At 44.1% G+C, this 18,512-nt stretch overlaps 1 protein-coding gene across 1 annotated transcript in view; it reads left to right on the top strand.

Annotated features, from left to right (window-relative positions):
* SKAP1 (src kinase associated phosphoprotein 1) overlaps positions 1-18,512 on the top strand; it is a 281,531-nt gene that overhangs the window by 257,655 nt on the left and 5,364 nt on the right. Inside the window, exon 11 of the mRNA XM_086687094.1 lies at positions 878-978. Coding sequence (XP_086543220.1) covers positions 878-978 — 101 coding nt within the window. The remainder of the gene's footprint in view (positions 1-877; positions 979-18,512) is intronic.

Raw genomic sequence — 18,512 nt, forward strand, 5'->3', positions numbered from 1 at the left:
TTTCCGGGTAGAAGAAGATCAATACAGATTCTTCATTGCTAAGAATCAATGGCTGTCCTGTGGCATCACTGCCATCTAGTCTTGCTGAGAAGCCCAGTAAATCTCGCCAGCTGCTTCAAACGCTTGGTGTGTCGTCTTCAGTTGCTTTCATTTTTAATGCAGATCACTTTGGTTTCTGTCCCCCTGGGGGTTTGCAGATAAATCTTGGCAGACATGTTCAGGGTCTACAAATGAGATGCTGGAAAAGGGCCAGCCCACCCAGAATTTAGTTGCAATGGATGAGACACCCCTTGGTTCCACTTAAAGCCTGGGTTCTTCGTAACCGTATTTATTGGGGATTACCTCATATAGTACCTGGGTGGGAAGTGCCCAGGATGAAGTTTCCCGTGTAACAGAAGAGACCCACATGGGAGACTGTGATACAGATGCATGTGGGCTGACTCAGCCTCTCAGTAAACGGGCAAAAGTCGGAGATTTATCCCATTCTTTGAAATGCACATTGAAGAGAAGCACTGGCTAGTTTAGAGGCCCTGGATCAAAAAATATCTGGCAGGAAATCTCTGCACTGCTTATTTACAAACCAAGCAAAAACTTACCTGCCTGATTTTCTTTTATTAATAAATGAATGTATTTGTCATATTGTTGAATAGCATCTGACTAAGGGTGATCTGTAAATATTTAATGTTACTTAATGATCTCCTTTTCCCACAGTCCTTTGCTCATGCTGAGTGTTTGGCTGTATGTCATCCCAACCCCTCTGAATCTTAGGTTTCCTAGGGGCAATATCAGAACTCTGGTTTCCATTTGCAGCAAAAATGTGGACTCTATGGAAAAAGACAGAGTCCTTTTAACTTTGATTTCTCCTCTCTTTGATCAGTGGACTATACCAATTATTACCAGGGCCTATGGGATTGCCATGGTGACCAGCCAGATGAACTATCCTTCCAACGGGGTGACCTCATCTACATTCTGAGCAAGGTAAGGACATAGAGTGTGGGGCTTGGATCAAAAGTCGATTTTTTCATTCTTGATGATGTAGTCACCATAACTACAGAATCATTCCATGTCATACATTTCTCTCGTGTGTATTATACGTCTCCCTCACTCATAAATTCCCACTGATTTATAATTGTTAGGGAAAAGCTTAATTGAAAATTCAGGTTCAGGAACTAATTTTCAAATTTAAAAATGCAATAAAGTAGACATGACACTAAAACTATGCCAATCAAATGTATTCTTTTTAGGGTCTTATGGTGCTTAAAAGGTCATCATTATGTACATAATTTATTACTGTATTAATACTCTTGAAAACATTCTGGCTCCGTAAACCACATTTTTATGTCATTTACAGATAAAGAAGACTGCGGTATACTAATGATGAGTTCAGAGCTAGTTGGCTCAACTGGTGTGAGCAAGTGTTGATAAGGCCAAGATAGTGAATCCAACCCCACAAGGGCCAGCTAACTTTATTCTCTTCCTCAGTCATAAAGTTAACTAACCCCTAGCCCCAACTAACCCTCTCACAGATAGTGTTGTTGATCATAAAAGAATTAGGAAAAAGTAAAAGGATAGATTATCGCAGATCCATCACTAATGTGAAGAAGATTCAGAACTCACGGGCTACTGTTTGAGGGATCAGTAGCATCATCTTTATAAAGAAAGATTATACATATTCTATATACGTGAGCTAAGGAAATAGGTTCTGTCCCTGAAATAACTTCCTAAAAAGTTCTTTATGAGGTCGATCAAACACATTTTTGGAATAGACACACTTTGCTCTTTAATTAGTGTGTGGATTCTGTAAAGGCAAATTGAAAACCCATTGTATTTTTAACTCATCGTTTGCCACTTATCTTTATTCTATCAATGGCCAAGGGTTTGTCTCAATTTGAAATATACCATAAGGGCCTTAGGAAACAGACTGGGCTGACTTAACGTACCTTTGAGTGTTTCCAACCGGTCCCCTTAGAACGAGGACCAAATTCAGACCCCAACCTTTTGCAGAAGAGTAGGGAGCCTGCAAGCCCTGCTGACTGAGATCACAATCTTCTAGTGATTTCTTCCAGAGCCCTAATTCAGTGCTATCCTGGTGCCATTCTGGTGCAGCTCCAATACACCAAGAATAAATTGGAAGCAAAGAAGGGAGTGGACATTGGCCTGATTGGTATTTCAAATGCCCGAAAGCAAGGTTTGCCTTGTAATAGAATTTGTGTACATTACCACGCTGGCATTACAGGGGTAATCGAGTTATCCACTCAGGTGTGACCAGGCCTCTGTTTGCCCAGAGCCTGCAGGTGAACAAATTAACTGTTTACATTGTCTGAGGTGCCTGCAGCAGGAGGAGGGGGGAGAACAGAGCCAGACTGTCTGCTGGCCTTCTCTCTCGGTCATGATTATTTTGTTTGTTTTGCATGTCTTTTTTGCCTTTGTTAATGGCTTCTCACTGGGGGTCCCTCTCCTCCATTTAGAAGGGGCTGTGGGGTGACTTTCCCTGCAGTACAGAGCTGTCTGCAGTTACCACGGCTGTTGTATTTTTAAGAGATACCAAAGAACATGGAAAGCCTCCCCTACCTGTTTTTTTAACCAATCCCCCTCCCCCTCCTCCCTCACGGAAAGCTAATATATCAAAGTTTGATTCAGGGAGAATACGTCGCTGTTCTGGTTCTGTCTGGTTTCTTTCTCCATCTTTTGGACGGTTGTAAGTCTATTTTCATCCCTTACCATTGTTGTAGCACATTTCTCCCCCCAAAAGCCACACCAGCTGCCTCCCTTCTCCATGTTGTTAATCCCTGCATGTCAGAGGAGGAAATGAGAAGCTAGAAACTCAACTGGAGTTTCCCTCATAAAGCTTCATTCCACTTAACGTTGGCTTGGGGAACATTTCGGATTGGATTTACCTTTATTATATCACCTAACTCAATAACAGTCCTTGGACAGGAAGGAACCTTAAAAGGCCACCCAATCCATTCCCTTGCCTCTAAGAAGCACAACTGAAACAATTCAGACAGATAGGAAAGGAGATCCCTCTACCATTAGCTGTTTGTCTATTCAGACCTTCAATAACTCTTAACCTCCGCAATTTTCTTTTCTCATATGAATCCTAAATTCATTCCACTTTAACCCCAACCGGCTTGATTTGTTGGAATCAGTTATCCTCTGCAACCTGCCTCTCACACCTGGAGGAAAAGAACTGACTCAAGTCGAGGTTAGTCCAGAAAAATGGTATCCAGAAATCTACATGTTACTTTTCTCTCTGACCGAAAAACCTTTGTTAAGGGAAGAAAGGCCTGCTGGTTTAGGAACCTGGAGAAGTCTATTTCCCCCCAAGAAACATAAGACAAGACACAACTGGGGCAGCTCAGCTTGCCTCGACCAGTTTCCTCACCTGTAAAATGAGGCAGTTGTGTTGGGTGACCTCTAAGTTTCCTTCCACCTCAAGCATTCCTGTTGTAAACATGATGAGACAGATCCCGCAAAACTGCTAAAGAAATCCCACACAAAAATGCATTTAGCTTTAATTATGTATTCAGATTAATCGAATTTAAAAATTTCAATTATAAGCTCTTTTGTTTTGGGCCCTCATAAATGCCTCTGGCTTTCCCCTCTCTCTTTCCATGATAAAACAAATATGTTGGGGCACCTGGGTGGCTCAGTAAGTTAAGCATCCAACTCTTGGTCTCGACTCAGGTCATGCTCTCACAGTTCCTGAGTTTGAGCCCCGCGTGGGGCTCTGAGCCGGCAGCGCCGAGCCGGCTTGGGATCCTCTCTCTCCCTCCCTCTCTGCACCTCCCCTGCTTGCTCTCTCTCTCTCTCTCTCTCTCTCAAAATAAATAAATAAACTTAAAAAAAAAGATATATTAAAAAAAGAAAAGAAATACGGTGGGAGCAGGCTAAGAACAGGCAGTGGACCCTGGATGAGGAAGTGGGGTGGGGTGGGGGCTTTATTCCTGGGCATCTGCTATTGTTAGTAGTTGCCCAAACATGACCCAACCTTGAATCCTAGAACACTAGGGCCGGGAGAGACTGTTAGGGTCTTTAGGCAAGAATGATCCCAGAAAGAGAGCTATTTGTCCTTTTTAAAATAAAATTTCCAGGGGCGCCTGGGTGGCGCAGTCGGTTAAGCGTCCGACTTCAGCCAGGTCACGATCTCGCTGTCCGTGAGTTCGAGCCCCATGTCGGGCTCTGGGCTGATGGCTCAGAGCCTGGAGCCTGTTTCCAATTCTGTGTCTCCCTCTCTCCCTGCCCCTCCCCCGTTCATGCTCTGTCTCTCTCTGTCCCAAAAATAAATAAACGTTGAATAAAATAAAATTTCCAGAGACGATGACTGGCTGGGCAAGAAAGATACCAAATACCCATCACCTGTCCTATTCTTAAGGAAGCTGGTCAGTAACAGATGAGTTACTTACATGACCCTGAGCAAAGTCACTCAATCCTGCTTATCTTCAGCTTTCTCGTCTGTAAAAATGGGAATAACTTCCGTTCATAGGGGTTCTGATGCTTGCCCTAGAGAGTGTGTGTAAAGAAGTACCTGGCATCTAGGAAAAGGCAACTATTATTACATTCATCTCTTTTCCGCTAACAATAAAGTAAACTGCTGGGGTCAATACGGGGTACATACTAGGCGTTCAGTAAATTATTGGTGGAGTGAGGGAGGAAAACCAGGTAGCCTGTCCCACCGAGAACTCTTCACAGAGACACTCAAAAGCACAAAGGCTTCTTACTTGGAAGTAGAAAGCCATCTAGTGCAGAGGCCTACACGGAAATCCACATAGCCTTTCCTGGTCTGAGAGATTGTGTCACTGACAAAATCGATGGATTGTTCAGACTTCTCGTTGGATGAGAGGCCAGAGCCACATATCCAAGCTCTGAAACAGTAACCAACGGGGCGCAGGCAGCAGCCCTGCTGACCTCCCCTAACACAGCCATCCATTCCTAGGCCCCATGCAGTTTCGTGCCCACTTAATCCACCGAGTTCCAATTTGGGTCTTAAAATATATTGAAGGGAGATTTTAATAACGAAGCCTATCTGTGCATCCAGCGGATGTTCTCTGGGCCCGGATATATTCCGAACAGCTTTTTTTGGTCCAAGAACTGAGCTCCGTTTCCACCCGCTGCAGGGACGCAGCTCAGGCCACAGCGGGGTGTTTAGCGCTCTTCAGTGGCTCCAGATTGTGGCGCTTGTGCAGGTCTCCTCATACGTAACCGATGGCTCCGGAGAGCCTGCCTCTCGTAAATTACTTCCCACGATGCCTGCGACCACCGCAGAATTCAAGTTTGAATAGAGCAGGAAAAAGGTGTTTGAAAGGCCTGTTCACTCAGCTGCATTTTAATTTCCTTTTCAATCTTGTCCCAATTAATTTCACAGAATTAATCTCACAGAAGCAAACTCGGCAGCATTGAGGCTGCGGTTTTAGTGTGGCGGTCGCTCTGCCTGAACATGAAATAGGAGCTAATATAAAAATCCATCTGCTGTGTTTGAAATACACGCCGGCTGCTGCTCAGTCCTGTCTGACATTCCAAACATCAACAGCGGGGTAAAGTGATTTGGGGGTTAGTGGCCATCAGTACTTGGCAGGGGTTCAACAACAGGTGTACTCCAAAAATCCATTCAGCCTGGGCACCAGGCATGACAGGGCAGGTGCTGAATCACCCTCCGTGCAGTAACGCTGTGCCCTGGCTTAGTTCCTTTTATCTGCAGACCCTAAGACCCTTCTGTGGACCAGCACTGCTATGGGCATTTATTTTAAGTGGAAGAAAGGGAGGTACAAAGCCCCTACTTGGATAAGATGAGTCACAAGTCCCAACTTTCAGAGAAGTGACTCTTACTGGCTCCTAGGTCTCTCACTAGGGAAACCTTTTTCTTAAGGACTAAAGGTGCTTGTTCTGCTGTGCGGGAGAACTTCAGTAAACGCCCATTTAAAGATTAACCCACCTGGGGACTCCTGGCTGGCTCAGCCAGTGGAGCAAAGGACTCTTGATCTCAGGGTTGTGAGTTTGAGCCCCACGTTGGGTGTGGAGATTACTTAAAAATAAAATCTAAAAAAAAAAAAAATTAAGCCTCCTATGCTCCAGCAGATCAGGGCAAATTAAAGAGAGAAAAAGAATCTCTTTCTCAATTGACTAGAAAGGAGACAAGGTCCCTAAATGAGATCCTCTATTTAAGGTAAACTGAGTCAGTAGGCTACATCTCTGGGGCTTATGTGCTGTGCCTCAGTTCTTGGCCTTAGACCCCTCAAAGATTTGCCCAACTACTTAACCCCATGGCGATCGGCCTTGGAGCAACCAGCTGGGTACCACGGAAGGTTTATATTTATATGGTGGCTTAGCTGGGGTGGGAAGATGTTCTCATGGACCACACCACGCTTTTGTTGTGTTCTCTGCCAGTGCTATTAACATGGAAACAGAGAGCCTTACAGGCAAAGTTAAGTTTAACATCACACTCGTGATGCTGTCAAAAGGCTTTGGGCCTTATGAGGATGAGGATAGACCAACTTTGTCGCCCTGAGTGACATTTAGCATCTAGTGAGGGATTGAAGCTACTTAAAATTAGGCTGGATCCCAGCTCCAAACCCAGCTCCTTGTAATCTGGATGCAGTGGGTCTGTTCCTGGCACACCTGGACTGTGTTATGTCTGTTATAATAGGGTTTTTAAAGCCCCGTGTTCTCCACCCACTCCCTCAGAGGACTACTTAAAGAGAGTAGACCTTTTCCCCTCCCTTGACCCCCTCTCCTCCAGAAGAGATTTGTATGTTGTAAAAATTATCTGAATGCAGCCGTACTTGCTCTTCTAAGTGTGCTTAGTTGAATGTGACAACAAGCCTCATAAAAACAGAGAAGTTAATTCCTTCAATTGCTTTAAATGAAGGGTTGGGTTTCTTTTTTTTTTCTTTTTCTTTTTCTTTTTTTTTTTTTTTTTTTTTTTTGGTTTTTAAATTTCAGGGCTCTGAGGGAAAGGAGGTGTTTGGTGACATCTAGTGTCCATTTAGGACTTCCTCAGGCACCATTACCCTCAGCCTGGCTGAGTGGGGGGATGGGCGGGTTATTTGGGAGGTAATGCAGGGGTAGTAAGTGGGGAGAATATAGGCCTGGGGCACAGGCTGCCCAAACAGTGTGATGAAACTGATCAATGCCTGTCAAAGAGCAATTATTCACCTCTGACCCAACCAAAGGGGGCGAGTGAGGGGGATACCATCGGAAAATATCTTTTCTTATTTATGATGATACGAAAGAGAAGCAGAACCTGTCCCCACCACCCCATTTCATGTTAACAAGCAGGTCCACACTGTGCTGTGATGACGAAGATGATGATGATGGTGGTGTTTTCTCTCATTAATAACCCCAATGGGAGTCTATAGAGTCAGGAGGATGGGAATGGGATTTGGGGTCAGCTGGAAGGCAACGGTCATACACCGGTCAGATTCAGTAGAGGCCATTCCTTTCCCCCAGACAGGAACCAATCGTCTAGAACAAACCCTGGCAGCCTCATTCCTTCCAGGTAATTTTTATAAATGAGGGGACACCCATTCCAAGAGAGGACAAAAGGGAGAGGATGCCTCTGTGTGTGTGTGTGTGTGTGTGTGTGTGTGTGTGTGTGCATATGCATGCATATAAACCTACTAACAAGAGCCCCAATTGCATATCAACCCTATCCTCCAAACTCTGGCCATTTATTGTAAAACCAGTTTTTTTAAAGAAAGATTGGCATTTTCCACTTTACTCTCCTTACTCTAAAACTGTTGTCCTGGACAGGAGCCTTCACTTTCTACACACACACACACACACACACACCTTTCAGTCAGGTGGAAAGTCCCAAATCAGATAATTAACTATGAGGCCCAGACAGAAATGTTTACCTAGAACCATATAAGCCATGGCAGGGTTAGGTTAATGCTCAGAATCGCCCGATGCTTTACCAGCTCCAGTGCAAAAAAATTCCAGCCATTTATTTTGCAGTGAATTTATAACAAATGCTGTTAAAGGCTTCGTCTTTTGACAGAGGTAATAATAAATTCACTGTTAAAGACGGTAGTTTAATTCCTTATACCTCCAATACTGCACAGAATAAACCATATTCATCACTGAGTAATTTTTTACCACATAAATCTTTAAAACTAACCGGTGAAGGCTGTTGAGACTGAAATATTGTGAATTTATTAGATATGCCCATGTAGTATTGGATTCAGAGGTTTCCATTCGAATATATTATGGGGAAAATTTGTGTCTTTAACTGTGACATTCTCTCCATTTCCCACTGCCAGTATTATAACAAGCGGCTCCTCCAGAGTCAACTGCACGTTTATTAGACAGAGATTTAGTAATAAACTCCTCACTAATCTGCCAAAGAGGCTGGATGACATTTCGGTGAGATGCTCTATTTAAAAGGAGTCACAAAAGCTTTGTTTCTGTGTAATTATTTTCTCAAAAGGAGCTCAGCCTCCCCAAACCTCTGCCTGCCAGCATTTCTTGGTAGTGTATGGATCCAGCTCTCCCACCCAACTAGCAAAATATTAAAAGCCAATTATAACCTCATTGCAAACATACAGGGCAGTAACTTCCAAGCAGTTTATAGGATTAGTTAGCGGGGGAGGGGGCTTGGGGCAATTGGTGAGAACAGAGAAAAGCTGGAATTAGCAGACACTGCCAGACGTATGGTATTTAAGGGCTAATAAAAAGATTATATTGATCCTCAAACGAGAAATAATAGACAATGGTTTCAGAAAACTTGCTATTTAAAAACTTTCTTCTTGACATATGACACATTAAATACAATTAAATCCTCAGATTTGAGCAAAAATCCTTTTACTGTACCATATTAATTTTGAGTGAAGATTCTGTGCCTGTTAGATGAGAATACTCTGAACCTTTCTCATGATTTTGCTAGTGAAGTGACATTTAAACTAACCAATTGATTATATCAAATTGTAATGCCCTCTCCAGTTTCATTAAGGAAACATTAATATTGCCAGAATGAAAAATATTTTTTTTCATTTAGATGCAGAAATATACATTTTTTTTTTTTAGCAAAAATCTTTGGCAGTTTCTCTGTTGCCACTATTCCCACTAATATTCTGTATTTGGGAAGAGTTCCAGATACTAAAACTTCCAAGGAACATTGTGAACTTTAAGATTCTTTTTTAATAAAATCAAATCAAATAGGTTTTTAACTGTTAAACAAAGGAGAAAAATCTCCTGGCAGTGCAAGACTGCAGCCCATCAGAATAATTGTTAAAAGACAGAACCCGGCTAGAAAGATAAGCATAATACCAGCAATTAATATTCAGCTTCACATTATAGTCAAGAGGATGTGTTTTTCTTTGTGATGTGGCTCATAAGCTATGAGTGTTGGGAGCCAGACTCTGAGCTCTGTCTTCTTTCTGTGCATGAGGATTAAGGAGGGGGGAAAAAAAAAACCCAGCAACAACCATCCTGCTCCATCTGTAAATGAACAAACATCTTGATTTTATAGCTATTTGCTTTGTAAAACTGAGGAATGAAACAAAAATTACTGGATGCCTAAGTAACACTTTAATTCCGAATTCATTTACGCTGTAGCTATGTAGTTGTCACAAACCATAATGCAGTATTTAATTAAAATAACAGAAGTGCATCTAGATATGTCCTGGGGTAGCTATCACCAAATTATAGTCTATGCCATCCGTATTTTATTTATGAAATGGCAGATTCTAAGGTGCAACTAGGCTGATACAACAGCATAAACATTTTTAAACCTGCATTTTTATAAAGGCTCTTTTTTTTTTTTCCTGCTGTGTCTTTAAATATTTTCCTCCTATCGTTCTGGGGTTTTTTAGTGGGATTGTTTTGATGTCGATAAAGATCTCGCTTTCTAACTCTTGCGTTTCAACTATTGACCTCCTGAGTCTTCTGGCTGTGAGAGCCCCCCGTCTGTTGTCATGGAAAGGCTTGAGTTTTCACTGGAGCCGCAGCAAGCATGGGACATCTTAGCAGAACTTGGACGTGGATTCCAAGAGGGTAGGAAAAAAGCAACCCCCTTTTCAGACTCGGTATGCTTGTTCCCATACAATCTTCCTTGCACCTTTTTTCCCACCTATAAATACCCATTATAGTTTACACGCTTGCTTGCTCTACTTTGTGAATGTTCACATGCAGACATACTGCTCCTTTTCATAAACGCATAGCATCTATCTTACACGCACCCACCATCTATCTCCTCGTTCACATTGGCTGTCCCATCCACCTCCTTGTCTGTAGAATTATGTTCAGCAAGGTCCCGATTTATAGGAAATAAATAACGAAAATGGAACGGACTGGGAAAGATAATCGAAACATTCAAATTGTTATTTTTCACTGTACTTTCCACAAACAGAGCATCCGTAAACACCTAGCAAAGGTGCTGGCCAATTCCTAAAACGCAGTGCCTTATGGAACATTCTGAGCCGGGCAAGGTCTCTGCGTTGTATCTTTCCTGTTCTCTCTCGCTCTTGCTTTTTGGTGCTTCAAGACCTCACCATTTTTAAAGGGCAAATGATGCCGTGCTGTTATTTTCATTTATCCTCTGCTGCTTATTTATCCTCCGTCTAATGACAAGTTTTTGTCATCATTTATCCTCTATAAGACAATACTAAGAATTTTAAAACAGAAATAATCGTTGCAATCACCTTTTTAAAGAAAATAGCCCTTGCAATTGCTGTGTAAAGATATTCCAATAATGGTATCCTCGGATCACAGCCTGATCCTACAGCAAAGGTCTTTTGGAGAGAGTGTTTCTTATACACACTTGTAATTATTTTAGCCCCTTTCACAGGTCACATAGAAAGTTAATTTCAATCGCTGCTAATTTCCGTCCAACAAGAGTGCGGTACTTTCAACCACCCAAAATAATTGGATTCAAAACAAATTTAGGAAATTGAGTGTGTTAGAAAGCAAATAAAAATATCCTTTTGGTAAGGAGGAGGGTGAAAGTAGTAAAAATGGCCTTTTTTTTTTCCCCTCCCTTCTTTCCCCTTCACAACTTTGCCATTAAAGTTGCACCTACAGCTAGAAGTTTGTCCGTGAAAAATGGTCATTTTGTTTCTCTGCTCAAAGAATGTTATTAAAATGCTAATTTAAAAGAAAAAGGAGTTAAATATCTAGCGATGGTGCATTCTAATTGCAACCATAATGAGCTCTCTAAATGTGCGTGCCCCTGACACACACAGAGCATAAACAGCAGTAAACAGATCATTAGTACCCGCGTTCATTTATTCTGGCGACCTTACCATGACCCCACCGAGGGTAGGGTGAAAAGCAGGTGGATCTGGCTGTGACACCCCCTAGAGGGATCCAGGAAATGAAGCTATAAGCGGTTGTCATGGAAACGCCTATGTGTGCAGATGATGTAACACACCGACAGGCTGTAGGGCTCCGCAACTGGGACGTTGCCTTTCCCTCGCCGGAACAATCTTGAGGATTAAATTATTCATTTCTTTAATTCACAAAGCAAAAGGAATCCTAATTTTCTTGGTGATGTGCAACTCTCTTTCATTCGTCTAAGGTCTGGAACATGGTGACTTATCATCCCCTCTTTCTCCGAAACCTACCCCAGCTTCCTACATCCTCGCCCAAGTCACTGAATCTGGCAGAATCAAGTGGGGGAAAGGCAGAAATCTGATGCTCAACATCTGTACTTTAAGAGAGAAAATCTAAGGTTTTAAGCTGAAATTAATAATACAGACAGCGTCCCTTTCTGGTGAGGGCATTTAGTTGACCAGGGACCGAGAGCATCCTATCCTGAACAAGATGGCTTTGTGTGGAGCAGGGCAGAGTTAAGCATAAAGCAGAGAAGGCACCAGCCCCAAATGAGCACATCACCCTCGCAAGGTGCGAGAAAAAGAGATAAGAGAAAACAAGCATCTGCTCGCCCCCCTTCCAAGTCCAATTGAGGGAATCGAGATTAATAAAAATAATTCTTTGGAGAATGATTCCACTCTATCCTACCCTGTTTTGTACCAAACAACCTCAATAACCTTACGGCAATCGTAGAATAACGTTTCTTCTTCTTCTTCTTTTTTTTTTTTTTTTTTTTTTTTTTTTTTAGGAAGCAGAAAAGACGATCTCTGGAAATTATTTTAAAATAAAAAATATCCTGGCCTGAGCCTCTCCCCCCGCCCCCCCCTCCCCATTGCACTTTAGATGAACCTGTGATATTGTAGCAATGGCCCTTGAAGTGCAGTGGGGAGGTGATTTAGGAGAATATTAAAGGCAATGTGGAGATTCAAGGCGCCTCTCTCAGGGAGATCTGGAGAAATACGCAGCACAGATGGGCCGAGCAGATTAAACATTTCCGTCACATTGTTTCCAAATTGTGTTGTGGTGCCTGAGGCTGGTACTGCGGTCAGAGCAAAACAGAGCGGTGCAGAGCTGCGAGCCGCACAGTTTATGGAATACATATTAATACGCCGGTCTCACATGGTATCACAATTCTATCAGCGCCGAAATGCTGCCGTCTCTATTGTTCCTGAATTCTGCACTTGGCGCCTTGTTTGCTCCCATCTGCGGAGTGTTTACCTTCCTTTATCCTTCCTCTCTCTTTCAGGCAAAGTTCAAGTCGTGTGTGTCTTCCTCTCATTTCTCTTCCCGCCTTCCCTCTTTCCTTCACGGCTTACGTTTTTTCTGCCGTGCACAGTCTGTGTTTTGCACACACCGTCATCACCAACAATGTCCGGTCTGTGCGCGGGTCCTGCATACCAGCCTGGCCTCGACGTGATCATTATCCACTCACACCCAGTTTTAGGACATGAGCTCCAGACTTGAGGCCGAATTTCCCCCTTTGCCTTCCAGGGCTCTCGGACCCTCCATCTAGCTGACACAGTCCTCCCCAGAACACCAACTCTTAGCTGTACAGTTGTCACCATGCGCCCCCCCCCCCCACCTGCTGTTGCTGACCACCCAGCCTTTCCGGGCCCCCTTTCTCACACTGTCACATACCTTTCCCTCCTCCCCAGTCCAGGCCCATCAACCTCCAGGTTAGCAAGTTCCCTGAAATGTAATAATAAATAAAACTGGTTCAAGTGAGACAAATTTAACAATTCATTCTTATTCCGATTTATAGACCAAAACCCTGAATAATGGAAAAAAGAGAAAGTGACTGCCAAGAACTTAAACCATGGTTTGAAACAGCCCAGGGAGGCAGCCAAGCTACCCAAGGTTTCAGCGGAGCGCTGAGCGCTCCAGTCAGTCCTCTGACAGCTTCCAACATCACGAATCCACCGTCCACCCAGCTGACCACTTCCTTTTTCCTTCTGCAAAATGTCTCCACAAAACCTCTTATGCTGCAAAGCAGGCACCTGCTTGTCTTTGGTGAACGATCCCTGTCCCCCTCCTTGCTCTCCTCAGCAGTTGGAAGGGCGCTGAGTTAGAGCCCTCAATTTATTTAATAATTTATGACATCCTCAGAAAGCATTAAATTTCCAAAGCTGGATTTAAGGAGTAGAGAAACTGAGGGCCAACCCAAGAGTAAAAATACGATGTTTTTGGCTGACCATGGGATATTACAATCTACTCTGCTTAGGAATTCGAATTTCCCATCTTTACTTATGATGATGTCAGATGCAGAACCACTGATAAAAGAAATAAGCAATCATAAACCAATAATTCTGTGATTCATTGGCCCTTCCCATACATATATCAGGCACCTATCGATCTCTCATGTCAGGAGCTGACTGATTGTCCTCTTGAAGAGGAATCGTCTTATTTACAAGCGCTGATACAGTGAACTTTGATGGTTAAAAGAACAAAATGTGAGACATTTTCCGGGAATCTTGTTCCACGGAGGCTTATCGAAGCCCAACTCAGGGTGAACCGAGAACATCTCTGTTAGGAGCATTCTCAGGGTAGACAGTGTCAAGCGGCTTGTTCCCAAAGCCATCATGTGGCTTTGAACAAGAGCCATGAGAAGACAGCACAACTTTTAAGTCACAGTTAAAGGGATGGGGCCTTAGTGGTACACCTGAAAGTAATATAACATTGTACATCAAGTATATGTCAATAATAAAAAAGAGAGAGAAAGACGGTGCCTTAGAAGGAATGAGCAAGCCTGGTCAGCCTTAGAAGAAGGAGCAGACTCTTCTGCAGCTGGAAGGCTGAAGCCTAGGAAAGCCAGCATGGCAGGAACAAGGATTCCTGATTTCCTTTCGCTGTGTTTTTAAACGAGGAGGCTGGGGAGAGGGTGGACGGAGATGGCCACACTGGGCCAAAGTGCGGATCCAGGCCAGAGAGATCATTGTATTTTCCCCCAAGAGCACTGGTTCATAAACTGTAGAGGGTTCACAAACCCTTCGAGCATCTGACAGAAGTTCTGGACCTCACCCCAGGGACAAGACACATGTACACGTGCACACACAATTTTACACCAATTTCAAGGAACTCAAAGATCCCTTCGTGTCCATCCGTGGACAGGCCAGGGGTTCGCAGACTCCGTTTTAAGAATCTGTGCCCTCGAGGGTGGTGCTTTCCTTTTGTTGGAACAGCCTAGGATTCACTGAGCCTAGAAATTGAATTCTTATCCCAAGACAGGATGGTCATTCCAGGTCATGTCTGTGCTACTCCAGGGGAGCCATGGAAGAGCTTATACAAATAGGAACCAGCAGGGAGGAGAGAAATTAAAATGTAGCAATCATGGAGTAGGGGTATTTAATCTCTTTTAAGGCTTATGATAGGCGCCTGCTGGTTTTCCCCCTGATATCCCCTGACACCTACTGACAGGGTATTTGCAGCACCACACAGGGACTCAGGGCCCTGTGACAGGAGGAGCGCTGAGGAGGTCCATGATAGTCTTGAAACCATAAACAGCAATAGGAAACCACTGGAGGCAGAGTCAAGCTGTGCAACATGCCCGTGGTTGGTGGCCATACTGCTTTTTGTTTATAGAATTTGCTGTTCTTTTTAGGGCAGGTTTGGTAGGGTTGGGTTTTTTTTCCTTGTTGATGGAGATTAGCAGCATAAATCCTTCTATGGCAGTGTGCAATCCCCCATAAACACTTCTGATTGTTGCTGATGGTGAGCGCCGTGTCTATTTCAAGTTCACTCAATGTTCTGCTCGTCTAGGCCAATAGCTTGTCCAGCCAGATAAGGGAGTCCAAATAACCAACCTTTACTTTTAAGATCCCTTCATTTGGGGAGTTCAAGGAGGTGGGACAGGGTTGGTGTTGAGGGAAACGGGTATTTAATCAAGCCTCGAGATAATAACGATGAGAACAAACCCCACGTCGTACTATTTTTGAGTGAAAAGCTTCTAAAAAGACTTTGTGACGACAAGCAAGTGCCTATGTTAAGGGCTTGTTTCCTCTTTAAAAAAAAAAAAAACAGCTTTTTATATTCTTATCTAAAGCATCTTCAGTTAACAATTTTGTGTAATTAACCTCTTAGCTCTACCATACATGATGTATATAGAGTTAAGGACTGAGGAGCCTGTACAGTTCTGATTCCTTAACATCATGGCCACATATCCCCACCTTGGAGGTAGAAACACTTCCGCGTTGAGGATTTTAGGTCTCCCGGGAGCATCTCAGCACTTTTTCTGGTTTTTCAAAACATCTGGGCACAAGAAGTCAAACTTCATTGAAAACGTTGATCCCAAGAATTCAGTTCTCTCTCCCATCTCAAAACTAAAATCCAAGGATCAGCAACTTCATAAAAATGCAGTAAATTAGCACCTCTAGACAAGAGCAGAGTTCATTCAGAGCCGGGGTCTGCCTGGCTGAGCCAGTACTCTCTCCATTTTAATAGTTTAATAAAAATTAGCATAATTAACGAACATCTGTATGATCCAGAGTGGTGCAATTTGGCACTTGGAAACGAGGGCTTAAACATGATTGCTGTGAGTTTAATGTTGTTTTAATTCTTTTTGGCACTGTGCAGTGAAATGAACGTTTGGTGGTGATAGTTCTCGGCCGGATCTCATCTGCATTTTTCTCCCTTTGATTATGAGCAATTGTGGACTCCCCAGCAATTCATCAAAGTAGAAATTATTTTAAAATACCTCGTGGTGTTCAGACTGGGCTGGGGCAATGCATGGGGGGTGGTAGCGGAAGAGAAGGCTAGAAATTTTCCATTCATGCTTTAAACATCTCAGGCCCTGCAGCCCTTTTTGCGTCTCCAACCAAGGGATGAAATCTGGAAAAGCCAGTCAGATCCCAAGACCTGTAGGTGCTTTGATTAAGCTCCTAGGCTCCCACAGCAGGATGCTTATGGTCTCTGAGATGGTGCCATCCTCCTTACGCTCTGCCTGCTCTTTTGTTTTGAAGGGCAAAGAGTTTATTTCACTCATTGCGGGTCTCACCGCTGTGGTAAGGCTACTACATCTGCGGTCGGCAGGGTCAGTGCTCCCCTCGAGCGAGAGCCCGCCGACTGGGAGCCTGGCCTTAGCAGGTGTCCTGCTGAGGCTCATCTGCTCCCTGTTTGCACCCTCTTTGAGCCGGCAGAGAGCGCCTTCCCAAGGCTTAGTCCCTGCTCCTGGCATTATGGCCAAAGGCGGATGCGACGAAGCAGGAATCAGTCAGGTGTCTTGACCCGTCCCTAGGAAGGGAATGCCCGATCTGAGCCCCTCAGGTGATGAAGACGACACCATGTGGCAGGTGGAAGACCACACTTCACACATGTTTCAGAAAGCTGACTTCGAGCAGAAGACTGTCAAACAACATTGTGCCCACCCTCTGCCTGTGAGGAGGCGGAAGAGTAAAGCTAGGGTTTTTGTGAGTAACAGTGAGAGAGGAAGACAGAATATGTGTTCCCCTTCACAGCAAGGCTTTATTGGAAATGGTGTTCCAGCAACACGCTAAACAAAAGGCAACACTACAAGAAAACATCAGGCGGAAACTGCCCTAACTTTAGTGTTGGAAAATGGACAGTAACATAACTTGTACGGAGAGGAGCTTAAATTGTCCTGACAGGCAGAGGCTAAGGAGCTCTGGGTAATTTCCCACAAGGCAGCGCGGACAGTAGGGAGAAGCTGGCCTGGGGGACGAAGGGAATGAGAAGGCGTGGGGAGACGGCGTGCTCGGTGGTAGACACATTCATTTATTTTAAACTGGCTTTCAGGGGCGCCCGGGTGGCTCAATCGGTTGAGCGTCCAACTTAAGCTCAGGTCATGATCTCGTGGTTTGTGAGTTCAAGCCCCACATCAGGCTCTGTGCTAACAGTTCAGAGCCTGCTTCAGATGCTGTGTCTCCCTTGCTCTCTGCCCCTCCCCCACTCATATTCTGTCTCTCTCTGTCTCTGTGTGTGTGTGTGTGTGTGTCTCTCTCTCAAAAATAAACATTAGAAAAATTTTTTAAAAAAAGACTGGTTTTCAAAAGCTAATTCCCTGTTCTTCTTAGGATCAACTCAATCTCACTTGTTATGGCATTTGAGACTCTCCTCATGGTATTTAGGGAGCCATTTGGGGAAAGTGTCTCCAAAGGCAGTTGCTCTCTTCCTGCCACAACCAGTCTAATCACCAGGGGAATATCTTGGAGTTAGTTGTAACTAAATCTGCTCAACTGAAAGAATAAGTCCCAATGCTCCCCTCATTTCTTCATAACCTCATTGAACAAGTATTTTTTGGCCCCATTCTGTGCCGGGTACCATGCTGAGTGCTGGGAGTGCAACAGCAAACAAAACCAACAAGGTCCCAGCTCTCACAGAACTTTCCAGCTAGTGACTGGCTCTGAGACAAAGGCAGACTGATACAAGGCAGGGTGATGAACTCATTTCCGGGGAAGCACAGGGCACAGTACTGTGGACCACAGAGCTGGGGCCCCCACACAGAGAGTTTCAAAGAGAGGCTTCTAGAGAGTCTAGAGCAACCCAGGAATTGAGATCTGAAGGCTGCTTAGGAGGGAGCCCCATGACAGGGAGGAGGGCAGGAGAGGCTAAACAGACAGAGGACAGGCTCCAAGATAAGAGAGCCTGTGGCCCATGGGAATAGTGAGACAAAGTCTGTTTTACTAAGGGTCCACTGGATTTAGGGGATGCACGGCAATGCTGAGCAGTCGATGGGACCAGGTCATGCACGGCCTCGTCCACCTTGTCAAGATGTTGACAAAAGGCATTGGGAAGCCACTTAAAGGCTTCAACAGAGCACTGATATTATCAATGTGCATTAAAATGAGTCTGGCTGCAGAATGAAGACAAGATTGGAGGGGCAAGAACGGAGATACAGAAACCAGTGTGGGGGGTTGTTTCGGTAGTCCTCATGAAAGATGACAGTGACATGACTAGGGTATCGGCAACGGGAATGGAGAGAAGTGCATGGATTCCAGTAATGCTTTGAAAAGAATCTGCAGAACTCAAGGACTGACTGGAAGAGGGGGGTGAAATTGGAAATGACTCTTGGTTTTCTGGCTTAATTAACTGAGTGCATGGTGATACCACTCACTGAGATAGAGGACACAGGAAGTAAAGATAGTTTGGGGGTGGGAATGGAGATAGAAGCAGGATGAGGGGTTACATTTAAGATATGTTGAGTTTGAGCAGCTTAATAGATATGCAGTTGGGTATTAGGATCCAACACTTAG

The sequence above is a fragment of the Puma concolor genome, chromosome E1 (genome assembly GCF_028749965.1).
Source record: "Puma concolor isolate L17-30 chromosome E1, mPumCon1.1.hap2, whole genome shotgun sequence".
Classification (NCBI taxonomy): Eukaryota; Metazoa; Chordata; class Mammalia; order Carnivora; family Felidae; genus Puma; species Puma concolor.